Below are 17855 nucleotides of genomic sequence, written 5' to 3'. Positions count from 1 at the left end.
AAAACGACCAGCCTCTGGTGTTTTCTCTGACTGGTAAACATCAGGCTGCCACCACGAGACAAGTTTCTGGACCCCAGGGGTGTGGGAGCCTTTGCTCGCTGAGCCCAGAAACAACCTGGGCGGTAGTGTTCACACCTCCCCCAGGTCAAGAGCCATCTGTGGCAGGGAAGCTTCGAAGACCTTACTGCCTTTGTAACGTGACCCCCAGCCTATCCTGCTATCAGGAGCAGGCCTCCTTCATGTCTACCCTCCTTTTTGGCGGGAAGACAGCCTGGAAAAAAGCAGCCCAGATGATGTGGCCACCTGTGTCAACCCTACCCAGCGGGTGGGGGAGGCGAGGTGAAGCCCACTCTTCGATGCCCACCATCTTGCAGATGGCAGGCACTCTCCAATCCGGATTAGTGATTGTGCCCACTCCCCGACATGGGGTTAGCACACCAAGGGTGTAGTCACCCTAACGTCAGTAGCCCATTGGGGAGTCTCGGGTTTGCAAACACACTGCAGGCTCGGGGACGAAGGTCTTCTGGGTGCGACCACCACTTGGAGAGGTAAGTTGTTGGGATGCTGCAGGTTAGTTAGAAGCAGTCGGTTGGGCCACCCAAGGCCGTGGGGCATGGGGTGCCTTTTGATGTCGGATCTTCTTACCAGCTCCTGGTTGGGGGGGGGGGGGGCAGGGGGAGGGCCTTCTGGATTGAGGCTGTAGGCGTCTGCTGGAGGCTTGAGGCAGGTCCGGGATCACCGGATCTCTGGTCAGGATCGCTGGGGAGACCTACTCATGGTGTTAGGCCGCTCAGGCCGTGGACGTCTGGTGCAGAGTTGTGCAGACTCCCGGATTTCGCAGGAGCTGGAGTCTGTGGGTGATCAAATCCGGTGTTCACAAGAGACAGTCTTTTCTTTGGAAATCAGGGCAGGTCCTTGGGGTTCTTGAGGTTGCTGACTGCAGGACACACCGGAGGTTCGTTCCTGCAGGTTCGAGGTGTGACAGGCCAGTAGGGCTGGGGCCAAGTCAGTGGGCCAAGTCAGTGGGCTAAGTTAGTGGGCGTCCTCCTTCTTAGCTTCGGCACGGCTGTTCGATCCCTCCTTTTCTTTTCTTCTTGTGGTTTCTTGTCTGAGGAGGCAAGGTTCTTTTGGTGCCCCTAATTACTATATTTAGGGCCGTTAACAGGTAAGTAAAAGGTTGGGACCAATGTGCCCCTTCCTTGGGGTGGGCACACCCCCTATTATGCTACCCTCCTGTAGGAGGTGAGTCCTATGCCTCACTCTTGTTGGCTGGGGCCCCCCCCCCATCTAAAAGATGGCAGGGACTGAGGGTTGTGCTTGACCTCGCCTCCCCCACCAACATCACTTGGTTTTCCTGCTGATTTTCCCTCCCAAAGTGAGGGTCAGAACTGGTAGGAGCCAGTTGCTGGGAGCACCAAAAGGCCTGGGGAAGCTCACGAAAGGCGGCAAGCCTTTGAAGCTTCCCCTTCGTGGACCCAGCCCATCCTGGGGCAGGAGGCTTGGCACCTCTGCCTAGGATGTGCTTTGTTTCAGGACCCCGAGAGCCTGAGGCTCTCGACCCAGGGGTCCAGATATAGCGCAAACTTGACCCAAAGGTATCTGGTATCGGAGCGCATTACATGGGCACCAGTTTAGTTACTCAAGGACACATTCGTTTTTTGTTAGGCACGGGGAGAGAAGGTGAAATGCCCAGAATAACAGGATGTTGAGCTTCATTGCCGAGATTATAACCCGATTCCCCAGATTTGAGCTAAACTACCCTAGCCCCTTCCGCCACATCCTCTTCATCTGGCATCAGTGTGGGTTTAATATGCTGAGAAATTTGATACCAAGCTTCCAAGATATCAGTAAAGCCATCATGGTGCTGTGGCGTTCGTAATTACCATTTACTCCGAGACCATATACTCTTTATGGCTTTACTGCGCTTACAATGACTTGGGACACTGTAGGTGTACCAAGATCATGCACCTGTACCCTCATCAGTGCTATAGTGCACCCAGCTAGAGGGATGGCTGTCCTTTGCCAATTTTGTTTACTGTGCTATATGGGTATTTTCCTTTGTATTAAACTGGTGATGACCATCTGTGACCCCCATAGCCTGTTCATCCATTCTTCCTTGTCCCCTCCTCCCTGATACAGCTTTACTATGCAGGTTGGGTAGTTTCTCCGTCCCATTTAGTTTTCCCCTCATGTAGGTCCCCCATCTCAATTAAATTATCCTATGACCCTTTTCTTGTGCTGTGGCAATATCCATTGACCTTGTGGGCACATTGGAGTCACCAGTCTAAGCCAATTCACACCACTCCTTGACCGGTCTGAACTGTTCTGATGGGAGGCTGAGGTTAGAAGGCTGCAAAATTAGGACAGGATGTTTCTCAGTGAATGAAGGAACGTACAAAACCTTCACTGTGGCTGATTGGCTCTGGCATCATAAGATGACCATCAGAGTGTTCTCTGTACTGGAATTTGTGTTTCATCCCGTAACCAGAGCTCTCTGTGGACATCCTAACTAAAATTGATCGAAGCACATTGGGAGGGCTTGCAGGACTGTTTAGCTCACTGGAGGGAAACCTCAGTTGTTGATGAAACAATTTCCAGCACCAGATGGTACTGCTTTACCAGATCTTGCAGTATACCTTCATTTCAACAGGGCACATGGCTGTGTAGCTGCACAGTCTCACTAATGCTTTTTTTTTTTTTTTAATTCAAATCATTTTTATTAAAAGAAAGGAAAAGAATGTAAGAAAGAAATCCATAAAATGAATTGCATACCTTGACATTACAAATAATAGCAAATAAAGGCAGGATAATGCACTATTCCGTGAATTACATAAAACATACCATGAGATCCGAATGTGAAGTTCGAATTGAAAACGATTGCTCTCACTAATGCTTTTTATTGCATTTAACATGCAGTTTCTCTTTCCCAATTTGGCCGTATATAGCATAAATGTCAGTTTTTGTATTGTAACGATTTTCCCATTTTATTTAAAAAATATATTGCTTACCAAAATCAAATGTAGGTGAGCCATTGCTTGTCCTCTCAAAATGTTGAGATCAAGTGAAACTGGGATATAAATATTTTTTTCTGGGATATTCTTCTTTCAACAGGTGGTTAAGTTACATACAAAACTTGGCAAACCCATCCCTTCAACTGAACCAAATGTTATAAGTCAATCTGGAACGTCTACAGGTGCTTCCAAATCAGCTTCATCAACCGCTGCAAGTGCTGTCACTGGTGGCACAACTGCAAATACCTCTACTGCGACAAAAGTACTTACTGGTAGTACTGGTACCTCATCACTTAGTGCTTCAGCCAGCAGTACAGCATCTGGAAGCTCTGCAAACACCATCATCAAGAAGATAACTACTCCCAAAATAAACTTTGTTGGCAAGTAGATTTACTTTTTACATTTCAGATTTTGTTTTTACCTTGCTAACATATTGTAATAATTCATTTAAAATGTTTCCTTTTTGTGGAAGCAGAACTACATCCTGAATTAAATGAACTTTTAATAGCCTGTGCTCTATATAGATAGACATATGACTAGATAGTGGATTAATGTTGCTCTGAACATTGACAAAAGAAAATAGATCATACTTTACCGGAGCAGGAATTTATAAAAAGTCTGGATAGACATGCACAATTCTTGTACACCACTTTTACTTAGTGTTGTGAAGGAGTGGGAAACAGTCAAGTAAGTATTGCCTTAAGAGTGGTCTTTTATTGCAATATTTAAAATGAGCAATAATACTCACTAATATAGAAGAACCATATTATCTCATAAAGACTTTTAGGCGCAGATGCCTTACCTTAGAATTATCCCTAGAATTTTTTTGTGGGCGGTACCCCTGAGCACCAGTAGGTGACTCCGCGTGTTGACATTCACGCTGGAAGTGACTTGCACTGTGCCTATATAGGTGCTACACCAGCGCGCCAATATCGCTTATTTTCTTTCCGTGCCAGTTAGCGCAGATCTGCATAACAGCTACCCACAGTCCATTTTCAACTGACCTTTTGTCGAAATGTTTGAGACCTCATCTCCTGGTGTGTCAGATAGTTTTGAGACCTGTGGCGTCTGTCACTTGCAAATGTCGGTGGCGGGCCCAAACCTAGTCTGCCTCTGGTGCTGCAAGCGCAACCATGATGCCAAGACCTGCTTCGATTGTTGTGCCATGCACGCCAAGGCTTTGAGGGAGCTGTAAATAAAGTTGCTTGCCCCTCGAGGTGCAACACTGCAACTGTCTCAATCCCAGTTGAGGGGAAAGTCCCAGGATAGGTCTTGAAGCCACCCCAAGCGCTCTTCGTCGCACTCAAAGTCGTCAGGGTAAGTCCCACAAGCGCAAAAAGAACAAGGAGTCCAAGAAGTCTTCGCCCTGCTGCCAAAGTCATATGAGGTAACGTCTGCTTTAGAGGGTTGGTTCTGCGGTTTGGCCTTCGCCTGGGTCGTCTCTGCGCCTCCCAGAGCTTACAGGAACCGGAGCAACCCCTGCCCAACTCTCAGAATTTTATGAGGCCATGCACCTCATTTTTGGGTAGCCAGTCTGCTGCTGGAGCACCTTCGGCCCCCTCGGGAGCAGCCCCTACTGGTCTTCTTAAAGGTCTTCCTGCAGCGTGTTAGACCCCAGCGCCAGTTGGCCCCTTGGATCTATGGATGGATCAGGACTGGTGCCGGTTGAGACACCTTGGCCTTCCCTGGCATCGGCCCCACTGCCGACTTCCCCGTACTCCTCTTTGACACTGAACTATTGTGGTGCAGACTGGAGGCATTCCACCCAGGCCTGAGCCTGTGCCCTATTCCTCTGGGCTAGGACATAGGTGGGATGACTGGGAGAGGCCACTGGACCCTGATTAATACCAGCCCAGAGATGTCACATAGGAATCCCGGTGAGAGGATTTGATGGATGCCAGTGAATTGGACACCTCCTTGTATACTGACTTGGTCTCTCCTCCTACTGTGGCTACAGAGGAGGAAGAATTGTTTGCTATGGTGGTGAGGAGAGCGGCTGAGGTCTTGGACCTTCAGCTGCCCTCCATGACTGTCAAGACTAATGTCTTGACAGGTGGTTCAGCTGGGGTGTCACCCTCTCGGAACTGCTTCTCCCATTTAATGAATCCCTAATGGATATCCTACTTGGGCCTGGTTCAAGCCCTGCACGGGAGCTCCTGTGAATAGGACAATTGCCAGCGACCTGCCCAAGGGGACCCTAACGTCTTCAACCAGCACCCCACTCGAAAGAGCTTGGTGGTCCAAGCTTCCACTTCTAGAGTAAATCCTGGCCTTTTCTCTACCACTCCATACTTTTTCTTCCAGCCTGGCGCCGCGGTCAGTTAACAGTGTGCATTTTGGGCTGGTACTCCCTTTCTCTCTGAGATTCGGTTGCGCAGGTGCTTTCTATGTCCTTGGAGGAGGCCCAGGCCATACTCTTCCAAACTGTTGCTGATGGGAGGGACACAGCCAAGTTTGCCATACGCAGTAGGCTGGATACGACCGACTCACTAGGCAGGGCAGTTTCATCATCGGGTGCCCTTAGGGGGCCCACGCCTGGTTGAGAACCACTGGCTTTTCGGGGGGTGTCTAGGCCTCACTCATGGACATGCCCTTTGAAGGATACCATCTTTTTGGAGAAGAGGCGGAATCAGTATTGGAGCATTTCAAGGACAAGAAAGCTATGGCCAGGTCCTTGGGCCTTTCCGTGGCCCCTTGCCAACCCCAGTCAGCCTTTCGCTCCTTTCATGGTAATGGAAGGGGCTTCCAGACGCGTCTCTACCCACCCAGCTAACACCACATGCACGCTTCCTAGTCCCTTTGTGGATGAGGACATGGTACCCACAAACCTCCTGAGTCAGGTAACCAGAGGTAGGCCCAGCACCCGCCCGTTTCCCAGCAGCCGCAGACTCCAAGCCACTTTAGTTTGCCCTTCAATCAACATAAAAATGAAAGCAAAACAATGGTTCTGTCGGGAAACAAGCAAACTTATTTAGACATGTACTAAATACAATGAAGAACAGCGAGGAACACACACAAAGCCAGAGAAACAGAAATGGATTTGTTTACTGGATGGATTTGTATTAATTATCATATAAAAACACCGAAGTGTTTACAGGGTGACCCAACCAGAAAACACATACAAACTTATACAATTGGTGAAACAATGTGTACTTGAACCAAAATCACATATCACAAATATATGCAATAGACAATACAAAAAAATAATAATAATCAACAGTCAGATCAAGCTTGAAGTGCATAAACCACTGTAGGCTATGATTTCCTTATTCTGTGTGTGGATTTGCACGGAAGCATAGGACAAGTAACGTCGACGTTTTGACCCAGTATAGTGGTGCCAATTATTATGCATCAAAAGGGGGTCTTCATCAGGACAGAGGATAGGTTGGGAACCTGTAAGCGCAAAGAGTTTGGTATCAGGGCATTGTGTGTGTCACATGTCAAGGAAATGGTTAAATTCCCTTTTGCGGCAAGATGGCTCACCTGGGAAACGTTTTAATTTATTGGGAATAGATTCCTCATCTCTCGTGCGCAGACAGCCAGCATCTACTATATTAGTGAATTCTGCAACAATTAAAGAAGAGGGGCTGTAGCATAGTTATAACGGACTACGTATCAGCGTATTTAGCGTATAACTAAAGAGAGGCACGTACCTGAAGGACGGTAGTTTCATTAAGAAAAGGAGAGTGGTGCTGTCACAACAATCGCCACATACTGCAAACAAAAAGGCACCATGATTAAGGTTGCCAGAGGAAGTTAAATAAGAATGAATCAATGAGTGAGTAATTAACGCTCACGGGATATCGAAAGACAAATGTATAGACTTATACATAAAAACCAGCAAGACTAAGTCTAAACCGCCCTGTTTCTAATACATATCGGGAATTGTTGCAAACCCAATGTAACGGGTAACAAATGAAAGAAGCGGCGGTTAGACAGTTAGAGCAAATTCTTTTTCTACAAGGAAACAAATCCAGGGGAAGACTGAGCCAGAAATGCCAATGGCGGTGAAAAAACTAGGAAGGCAATAACTGTAGAAACGTTTTCACCAAATCAAAGTGAAACTAAGTGAAAGAGCGTGACGAAAAAGTAACAACTTACATGTCCGTGAACTGGACGTCTTTATCCGTCAAGGTCTCAGCTGCTACTGACAGCGAGCGCAAGGAGAGGCAGACTATATGACGTAGTCAATCAGGCCGAGTACGTGCGGGAACCTCGCTCGTAAGATGTTCAGAAAACCCGAGGTGGATTATTCAGGAATGAACTCGTAATGAGTGGAGAAATGGGGGGGGGGGGGAGGGGGAGGGGGTGTGCTAATAATTTATGAGGGACCCCGTAATATCGGACAATCTTTTACAACTAAAATAAGGGACGTCTCACCGCTAACTTGATCGTGCATGCATCCGGGAATACAGAGGTTTCAGGTTTACAGGTTATAAAGCCTTCTCAAATCAAAACTTTTTAAGTGTGACAATTATATATTACGAGTAAACTGTAACTCCTGTATATATATGTGCGGAGTCTTCGCAATCTAGCGACTTCTATCCATCTAAAAGAGTTCGTTTCTGTCAGACAGTTGAAATCTTTCCTAGGGATGTTGTCCTCGTGCATTCCTCTAGTCCCTCACTGCCGCTTGAAAATGAGACCTGTACAGGAAGAATTGGACAAACAGTGGGCTCAAGTTTCCGGAACTTTCAACGACTTAGTCAGAGTCGCACATCGACTAAAAAGAGCTCTTTTATGGTGGACTCACGAAGAAAATATCGCATCAGGACGTCCGTTTGTGGTGGACACTCCTCTATTCACCCTCACGACCAAAGCATCTCTAGAGGGTTGGGGCGCCCACTTACAAGGACTGACCATGAAAGGCAAGTGGTCCGTTCAACAAAAGACAAGACACATCAACCTTTTAGAGTTACTGGCCATTTTTCTGGCTCTGAGGGCCTTCCGAACCATCATTCAAGGAAGCACGGTGTTGATCCGTACGGACAACACAACGTGCATGCACTACATCAACAAACAGGGAGGCACAAGGTCTGTCTTGTTGTGCCTTCTGGCTCAACAAATTTGGAATTGGGCGATTCAACATCACATCGTCCTCACAGCAGTTCATTTTCCAGGAGTGTCAAACAATCTTGCGGATTCCCTAAGCAGATCATCCACGACTAATCGTGAATGGGAATTACACCAACCCATTATGGATCACATTTTTCAACTATGGGGTCCCCCAAATCTGGATCTGTTCGCAACATATCTGAACCGCAAATGCCTGTTCTACGCAAATTGGCTTCCCCAACCAAAGTCATGCGGGAATGCCTTTTTGATGAACTGGTCAAAAAATATATGCCTACGCTTTTCCACCAATACTTCTAGTCCCCAAGGATCTGCGGAAAATGAGGAAAGAACCCGGTCACATTATTCCTATAGCCCCACGGTGACCTCGACAAATCTGGTTCACGGAACTACTGCTCTTGTCTCAGGGCGACCTGATCATTCTTCGCCCTCTTCTGAATATTTTGACCATGGAACACAGCCAAATCTTTAATCCCGATCCTGCATCTCTTCATTTAGCGGCTTGGAACCTGAGCACTACGAGTTTGTAAATTTGGAGATTCCTTTAGATTGCAGAGAAGTCTTGGCTAAGGCTAGGGCACCTTCAACGGTGAAAACATATACTCAAATGGAAAAGATTCTGTCTATGGTGCAATGAAGCTCAAGTACATCCTATACATTCCAAGCCAGAACGACTTTTGCCTTTCTTTTTGCACCTTGCGAAATCAGGCCTCTCCTAGCAGCAATCTCACGATTCCGACAAGATGGCTCGAACTCACTTTACTCGTCAAGAGTAATTCAAAAAAATTTCAAAGGTCTTTTTCGAATGTTTCCTCCGATACGTCGGCCACCTCCACCTTGGCATCTAAACATTGTATTGGCACAGCTCATGAAACCACCATTTGAGCCTATCCATAAAGTCAGTCTCAAATAGGTTACTTGGAAGACTTTTCTACTCCTGGCTCTGACTTCCTCCCGCCGGGTTAGTGACTTGAAGGCTTTTACTACTAAACCACCTTTTCTCCAATTTACTAAAGACTCTGTCCTGCTCCGCACCAATCCGGCCTTTATCCCCAAGGTTCCATCGGATTTCCACCTCAATGAGCCGGTTGTTTTTTCAAACATTTTTTCCAAACCCTCAAACTCCTGCAGAGAAAACGCTTCATTCTTTGGATGTCAAAAGATGTCTCAAATTTTACCTTCAGAGAACAGCTACTATTCGTAAGAATGACCAACTCTTTGTGGCCTACGGACGGATGCGACAAGGTCATCCGGTCACCAAACAAACTATAGAACGCTGGATATCTTCTAATATTGCCTTTTGCCATCAACAAGCGGGAAAACCACTTGCATCAAATGTTCTAGCGCATTCCACTAGGAAGGTTTCTTCTTCTACTGCGCTATTTGCTGAAGTGCCTCTTCATTCCATCTGCAGAGCTGCAACATGATCCAGCAGACACACCTTTTAAAATAAAGGTGAGCCTCTGATACTTCCCTCCTCCTGTATACAAGGTACATTCATTATGTATTTATGTATGTATAATATATTTTATACGCCTATAGTCTTTTGCACTGGGTATTGCTATTGTTTTGATTCTTATGTACCTTGTATTATTCTGATATCACTGCTCACTACTCTTATTTAAGCATGTGAATCTATGAAAGACACCCCAATACTGGAGAAGAACATAAGTTACTTACCTGTAAACTGTGGTTCTCCAGTATTGGTGTCTTTCATAGATTAACATGCGACCCACCCACCTCCCCTCAGAGGCTCCCATCATGTATTTGACTTTTTTGTCGCACTTGTGCTACCAAAATCTGAGGGCCTGAGCCTCTGGGGAGAGGGTTCTAGAGGGTGCGGACGCCTGATTGACTGGATATGGGACTAAAACATAATGACAGTAATATGTTATAGACGTGACAAGTTGTCTATCCATAAACTCTATGGTTTTACTTTCTTTTATGCCTATTAGGCTTACGTTATTACTGCATTGCTATGTTAAGTACCGTGGGACTCCCACTTCGACGGTGAATATTCAAGCATGTGAATCTATGAAAGACACCAATACTGGAGAACCACAGTTTACAGGTAAGTAACTTTTGTTCATCACTTTATTTCGATCATAAAAGATCATAAAAGTAAATAGCACATTATACAATAAAAGAGGGTCGAATAGATAAACATAGATAAAATAATTTCATATAAAGGCTTGTATAAAAAAAACACAAATTAATAGGAAATATCTGTGAGAAAGTGCCATCTTTCTTGCATGGTATGCCCCCACTTTTTGCTAAATTGCTGAATGTACTTCGATTAAGTGTACCCTGGGTTCCTGCCAATCAGGTGCCCAGGGCCTATGTTCCTTCCTTAAACCACACAAACTCCAAATTGGCAAACCCTAGCCACATGTCAGCCCCTAGTAAATGGTCCCCTAGTTACCCAGGGCCTTGTGACCAGGGAAGGCCTCTAAGGGCTGCAGCACTCATTGTGCCACCCTCAGAGACCCTGTACCTTTACACACACACACTGCCCTTGCAGGCTGAGTGTCTGGGTGCAGGACAAAACAAAGAGTCGACATGGCACACATCACTGTGTACCATGCCCATCACCTACACTGCCAAGGCATATGTCAGCCACCCCTCTAGCTGGGTGCATTACGCCTATGGTGTGGGCACAGGAGCAGGAGCCCTGTGCCCCTACAGTACCCGGGTCCATTCCTGGGCACTGTAAGTGCAGTGCTGTCATTTAAGAATACATGGTGCTGAGAGCTTGTCAAACACGAGCTCCACAGCACCATATTGGCAACACTGAAGCCTGGGAAGTTTGGTATCAAACTTCTCAGCACATTGAACCCACACTGATGCCAGTGTAGGATTTAATGTACTAAGCACCCCAGAGGGCATCTTAGAAGATGCCCCCTTACAGCTAAATTGCAATCCACGTCTGCTCTGAGGCTGCCCAGGCTGCCACACAGCAGACACGTTGCTGGACCCCTGGGTGGGAGAGCCCCTGCTCTCCCGGGCCTGCAACAATGCACATCCTGGGTGAGGTGAGAAATCTCCTCCCCCAGGATGAGCAAAGAGAAGCTTCAAAGGCATGCCGCCATTTGGAGTTTCCCCAGGCCACTGCAACCCCCCACTCTGGCGGGAAGCTTGGCCGGAAACCCCATACAAGGACAGGGGATGTGCCAGCCTGCCCACCCCACCCCTCAGGTGGGGGAGGCGAGGTGAAGCACATCTCCGGGCTCTCGCCATCTTGAAGATGGGAGGCCCTACCCTATCAGGATTAGGCTACTGCCCCCCTCCCACAGGAGAGAGGCAGGATATTATTATTATTATTATTATTCTGAGTTTTATATAGCGCCTGGTTACCAATAGGCATCCCAGCGCTTACCGGCACATAACACAACCAACTGTGACTGTTTACACAAATTTATTGCTTGAAACAAAAGTATTTATATTCAACCTCTCATTCTGAGAAAGTATATTTTTACCCCCTTTGTGGTTCTAAAAATAAAACAAGCATATATTTTATATATACAAATCATTGGCCTAGAGTTCAGTTATTGAGTGTGTGAAACCATTTGCTGACTGAGTGTGTACAATAAATGCTTTACACTGTCCTCTGGTACTGCCTTACTGCTCGACCAAGCTACCACTTTTGAGAGTAAGGTCATACCTAACTTTGACCTCTATCAGCCTCTGGGGGACTGTGGACTCTGTACACCCTGTACCTATTAGGGAACAGTATATACAGAGCCACTTTCTCACAATATCATCATAAGGTGCCTACTGTGCGCTTAATCTGCAGTGCATATTAATTTTTTTAGACCGTTCAGAGCCCGTCATAAAATGCATTTGGTTTGTTTTATCCACAGTGCATGCCAATATCTGGACAAACCAAAAACCACAACTCTATATGTATCGGTACTCGAAGTTCTTAGCACCTCCAGATAGTGGCCAGGGCCAACTAGTTTACAAAGTGGTAATATCCATTTCTCCCTGAGAGATTTGTAGTTAGGGCAAAAAAATAGCAGATGCACAATGGATACAGGGCTTGCGTTACAAGCAGGACAGAAATTATCAGTGAAAACATCCTTACCCCAATTTTTACTAAAATGTTTTGTAGGTAAGGTTTTGTACCGAAACTGAAAGATTAGTTTTTGGGCCAGGGGAGGGACAATTTCATCTAGTGTGTCCTCGAAACAGGGGGCACATTTAAAATTAAGAAATTCGATGGTCAAACGGCGCTCTGCTTTTGTCAGGACTTGCTATAATATTACTTCCCAAAACCTTTCCTTCAGCTTCAATCTGGATACAGTTGCCAGGCTATCTGGGTCAGACCAGAACCCCCTCATCCCAAGTCTCCCCAGTAGTACTCTAAACCAGGGAATCAAAGTGATCGACGGAGACTTTAATAGCTCAGAGAGGGGCTCCCGGTATTGCAAAAGTTCATCCACAGCCTGTGCCCAAACATCAGTAGTTTATAGCTTACTTTGTGTGCCAGCTGCCTTTGCGCAAGATCCAAGTATAGAGGCACCAGCGGGGTGCTAGCAGGTAAATCTACCACGGATCTGAGGAAGTGATTTTTGATTGTGGACAGGCAATTTGTCAAACCTGTGCCCCACAGTTCTGCCCCATAGAGGGCACCACCTAGTACTTTTGTGTTATAAATTTCCAGAGCGAGTGCAAGCTGGCTTAATAGTGTTTTCCTGTGTATTTTGGTAATATTAGCAGTCTGATTTATAAGTTGCATCTTCACCTTCTCAGTATGTGCCGCCCAAGTCAGGCGAATGCCCAAGTAATCAAAGGCATCGACAAGCTCCAGATTACTGTTACCAACTAACACGGGTCTTTTGCTAGGCTTCGCCTCTCCTTTTCTAAAAATCATATGTATAAGGCATATGAGCTGTAGAATGTATACTTTGGCATAGATCGCCATCTGGTGTTGGGCTCGGATGTTTGCACTTTGTTTTTGTCGAAGAAGTCTTTGTAGTCACGGGATAGGTGACTCCTCCTTATGGGGATAGTGCGCATGAACATCGACTCCATCTTTAGATTGTTGTTTTTTTATTTTTTCTGCTATCGGGTTCGGATATAAATGACTGCGCTCCAAGTCGGTGTCGTATTCAATTACCCTTCGACACACAATGCTTCAACGCTCAACGGAGATTGTTTTCTCGATCACGCTCCTTGACGCGAATCCAACAAAATCTCAACACCTTCGATTCCAGTCGTTGATGCGCCATCAGGACGGGCCCTACAGCTAATGAAAAGAACTCAATTAAAAAAAAAAGCCCCCTGTGTGGTGCCAAATTCCCACATGTGAGAGAGTGCGTTTCTGTTGCAGTAAGCCCCCCCCCTTTTTTTTTTTTGTTTTTTTTGTTGCCAGACTACTGATGCTCTTTGACTTGTGCTCTGTGGCCCTGCCAATCAGGACCCCAGTGTCTGGTTTTTCCCCAAAGCAAAACCCAATTGGCAACTCTGGCCACAGGTAGGTCCCTGGTAAATGGTACCCCATGTACCCAGGGCACTGTGATCAGAGAAGGCTCCTAAGGGCTGCAGAACCAATTGTGCCACCCTTAGAGGCCCTGTACCTTTTCACAAATACACTGCCTTGCAGGCTGTGTGTCGTGGTGCAGAACAAAAGTGAAGTAGACCTGGCACACATGTGCAATGCCTACCAACCACTGCCCTGGCCTAGGTCAGTCACCCCACTAGCTGGGTGCACTGTGCCAGTGGTGAGGGCATAGAGGCATGAGCCGTGTGCCCCTACAGTGTCTGAGCCCATTCTCAAACATTGTAAGTGCTGTGTACCATTAAAGAGTATATGGAGCTGGGAGGTTGTCATTACGAACTCCACAGTACCATGATTGGATACACTGAAGTCTGGGAAGTTTGCTGTCAAACTTCTCAGCACATTGTACCCACACTGATGCCAGTGTGGGTTTCAATGTAAAACGCACAACAGAGGGCATTTTGGAAATGCCTCCTGAATTCGACCCACAACCAGTGTCCCGACTGAGTGGCTGCTTCGGCTGCCACCCACCAGACATGTTGCTGGACCCCTGGGTCGAGAGCCATCCGCTCTCGAGGGCCTGCAACAATGCACATCCTGGGACGAGGTGCTAGGTCCCCTCACCTAGGATGGGCAGGGGAAGCTTCAAAGGCCTGCCGCATTTATGAGCTTCTCCAGACCTCTTGCTGTACTCAGCAACTGGTCCCCACTGGTTCTACCCCCCACTTTGGGCGGGAGAACTAGCGGGTAAAACAAGTGAGGAAGAGAGGTGTGCCTACCTCTGCCGACTCCACCCCTAAGATGGGGGAGGCAAGGTGAAGCACAACCTAGAGTCCCCGCCATCTTGAGGATTGGGGGACCCAGCCAATCAGGGACAGGCTCCTGCTCCCCTCCCACTGGAGTGTTGCAGAATAGGGGGTGTACCCACCCCAGGGAAGGGTCTCATTGGTCCCTGCCCATTACCTACCGGTAACGCCCCTAAATTTAGTATTTAGGGGCACCCTAAACCTTTCTTCCTCAGATCCAGCAACTACAAGAAAATGAGGACGAGAAGCCGTGCAGAGCTAACAAGAGGACGACGCCCACTGACTTTGCCCCAGCCCTACTGGCCTGTCTCCCCTCGAACCTGCTCCTGAAAAACCCTGGCGTGTCCAGCAGCCAGCAACCTCAAAAACCCCGGAGGACCTGCCTGAATTCACTTTCAAAGCTGTTTCTCCCGTGAACACCGGACGTGTTTGAACTGCAGCTTCTGGTGCCAGCCAGGACCCGCAAATCCAGCACACTCTGCACCTGCCGAGCCCGGCCCGTGTTTGAGTGAACAAACACCACAAGGAGGTCCCCCCGGCGATACTGACCTGAGATCCGGCGACCCCTGACCTGCCTCAAGCCTCCAGACGACACCTGCAGCCTCAATCCAGGAGACCCCACCCCCCTACCGTGACCAGAGCGGGTAAGAAAATCGGACGTCCAAAGGCACCCCTGCACCCATCGCCCCACGGACTTGTGTGCCCCACCCAGTGGTGCCTAACCATCCCTCTACATCTCAACTTACCCCTTGAAGTAGTGGTCACTCCTGGAAGATCTTCGTCCCCGAGCCTGCAGTGTTTCTTTGTCCCGGAGAACTCCATTGAATTAAACAGGGCACCCGACCTCAAAACTGCACCCTGCACCCCTAGCGCCGCTGAGGGTGCACCTTTTGGTGCTAACTTGGTCCCCAACTTGCCCTGAGCTTAACCCTAGTAGCTTTGCTCCCACCACCCTGTGGCCTGCTTGCCAGCAGCCACCAACCAAAGTCCCCCTATCCCTTCTAGGATAACATTGGGCCTCAACACTCTTTACCTGCCGCCCGAGTGCCGCTGAAGGTGCAACAACAGTGCAACACTGACCCTGGGAGACCCCCGAGGCTAACTCCAGAACCCTAACTCAAAAGACTGATTTCTTAACTTAAAACCGATAACTAATTTTTCCTCATAGGATAACATTGACACTTTTTCTTTTGAAAACTGCAAATATTCCTTAAAAATCATACCTTTAACCAAAACGCATTTACTCACCTGTTTTCAGGAAATTTCCCAGGGCAGAATCTAGGATCCAGGCCTGTGGTTAGAAAAGTAATCTGAAAAGTAATTAACTGCATTTTACTTACAAAGCCCATTCAATTGAATGTACTATACCTGCAATGTTGTGCAAACTGCTTTCTAAAACCTGTAATCAAAACCAGTACCAGTTATACTGCAATTCTGAAGTGTGTTCGAACAAATAGATTACTACTGCAAAGTATTTATATGCTTACCTGTACCAGGCTTGCTTGGTTCTAGAAATGAAACAGTATATTTTTTGTATACATAACAATTGGCCTAGAGTTCAGTTCTTGAGTGTGTGAGACAATTTGCTGACTGAGTGTACATTAAATGCTTTACACTGTCCTGTGATACTGCCTTACTGCTCGACCAAGCTACCACTTTAGAGAGTAAGGGGCTATCTAACTTTAACCTCTGCCAGACCTCTGAAGACTCTTGGACTCTATACACACTGTACCTCACTTTGGTGCAGTATAAATAGAGCCAGTTTCTTACACCACACGCTGATCTCCATGAGGTCTGTAACCTTTGCCTCTCTCCAGAACACGAGGACAAAGATTGCCCAGCCTGCGCTTTATTCCGATCGAAGAAAAACATACGGGCTCGACGTCACGTAATGTCTTGATCCACTACCTTGGTGCCGGACGACATCTTCGATGCAGGCCCCGATGCTCTCAAAAAACAAGAACCGGACAATGAAGACCTCAGCGTCTCTGAGGCTGATGAATCAGACACCGAAGACCAGACGGTTACTCCAGGTCAACAAACTGTGAGTATCGACACTGACACCCCTACCTCTTCTCAAAAACATAAGACTCCGGTAACACCTTCGCCTTCCGGCTCAGGTCGACACCATGACAAAACTTCTGACGCCTTGGGCTTTTCTCCGAAGTCCAAAAACAAGCCTTCAGGCGACTCGGGACCGACTCAGCCACGCATCGGTACCCAACTACTATCCCCGGTACCGAAACCCAAACATTCGGCACCAAAACACCATCAGGATAAACCCCCGGAGCCGAAACCAGACCACAAATCTTCGGAGCCAAAAATGAGCAAATCTTCGGAACCGAAAAAAGACAACAAATCCTCGGAGCTGAAAAAGTCTTCAGACTCCACAGCTCTTCCAAAACAAAAGGACACTAAGACCCCTCCTAAAGCTTTGGAACTGAAACCAAAACAACCAAATCATCGGTGCCGAACAAGGATACTGGACTAAAAGACTTATTTCAACCAGATCCAGTGGATCCTAAACAAATAACCCTTCATATTGACCCTAAAACTGGTCATATAAAGACAATCCCATCTAAAAAGAGACCTTTGGACTCCCCAGAAGAACCCAAGATACCCTTAAAGAAGAAAGACATGGGAACTTCTCCAGTCAGACCCCCCTCTCCTCCAAATATCCCCACAACACCACTTTCTCCAGCACACTCTCCAATGCTTCCATATTCACCTACACCACAAGATGATGATCTCCGTGGGGGTGAAAACCCACAAGAGGATAATGATGATGACACTACTCTTCCCCGCACCTGATCTTTGGGAGGATTATGATAATCCACCAGATGTCCCAGATCTCACAAATACTTCTATAAAGTGTGCTCTTGATGCAGCCAACCATGTCTTGTACAGTTAACACAAGCGTTTCACTACGCAGACACGCATGGCTATGCATTTCTTGTTTTAAACAAGATGTGCAGTCCACAATTTTTAATCAACCCTTTGATCAAGAACACTTATTTGGACCCACTGTAGACACATCTTTTTGGAAAAAATGAAGGAGGACTCAGAAACCGCTAAGTCCATGGGATCACTACAGGCAACAACCACTAGAGGTTCTTTGTGTCACTCCTTTTATAGGGGTGCCTCTAAAACTATTGGGAAGGACAACACCTCATCCTCCTACAAAAACACTACTCAAACCTCCCCTAACAGAGGTTACTTCAGAGGAGGTTATAGAGGCAACAACTACAAACAGTGACCTCCCTCCACTTCCCCACTGACCATTCTATCACAGTTCCTACCTGTCTGGAACTCCATCACCACAGACAACTGGGTAAGACAAATTATCCAGTATGGTTACTGCCGGGAACTTACTTCAACTCCTCCATTCCTACCCCCCAAACAACGTCCAGTGTCCACAGAACATCAGACATTGTTAAAACAAGAGGTTCTCTCCTTATTACAAAA

At 47.1% G+C, this 17855-nt stretch overlaps 1 protein-coding gene across 9 annotated transcripts in view; it reads left to right on the top strand.

The window, feature by feature from the left end:
- The window catches only part of ZFR (zinc finger RNA binding protein), a 526018-nt gene that overhangs the window by 160406 nt on the left and 347757 nt on the right, over positions 1 to 17855 (top strand). For all 9 annotated transcript variants that reach the window (XR_014970026.1, XR_014970025.1, XM_085630635.1 and 6 more), the window contains one exon: positions 3112 to 3391. Coding sequence is in view for 7 of the 9 variants with exons in the window: in XM_085630635.1 (XP_085486761.1) it covers positions 3112 to 3391 (280 nt within the window). In the remaining 2 variants the exon portion in view is untranslated. The remainder of the gene's footprint in view (positions 1 to 3111; positions 3392 to 17855) is intronic.

This window comes from Triturus cristatus, chromosome 2_1 (genome assembly GCF_964204655.1).
Source record: "Triturus cristatus chromosome 2_1, aTriCri1.1, whole genome shotgun sequence".
Taxonomy (NCBI): Eukaryota; Metazoa; Chordata; class Amphibia; order Caudata; family Salamandridae; genus Triturus; species Triturus cristatus.
This window is presented reverse-complemented; position numbering and strand designations above follow the sequence as displayed.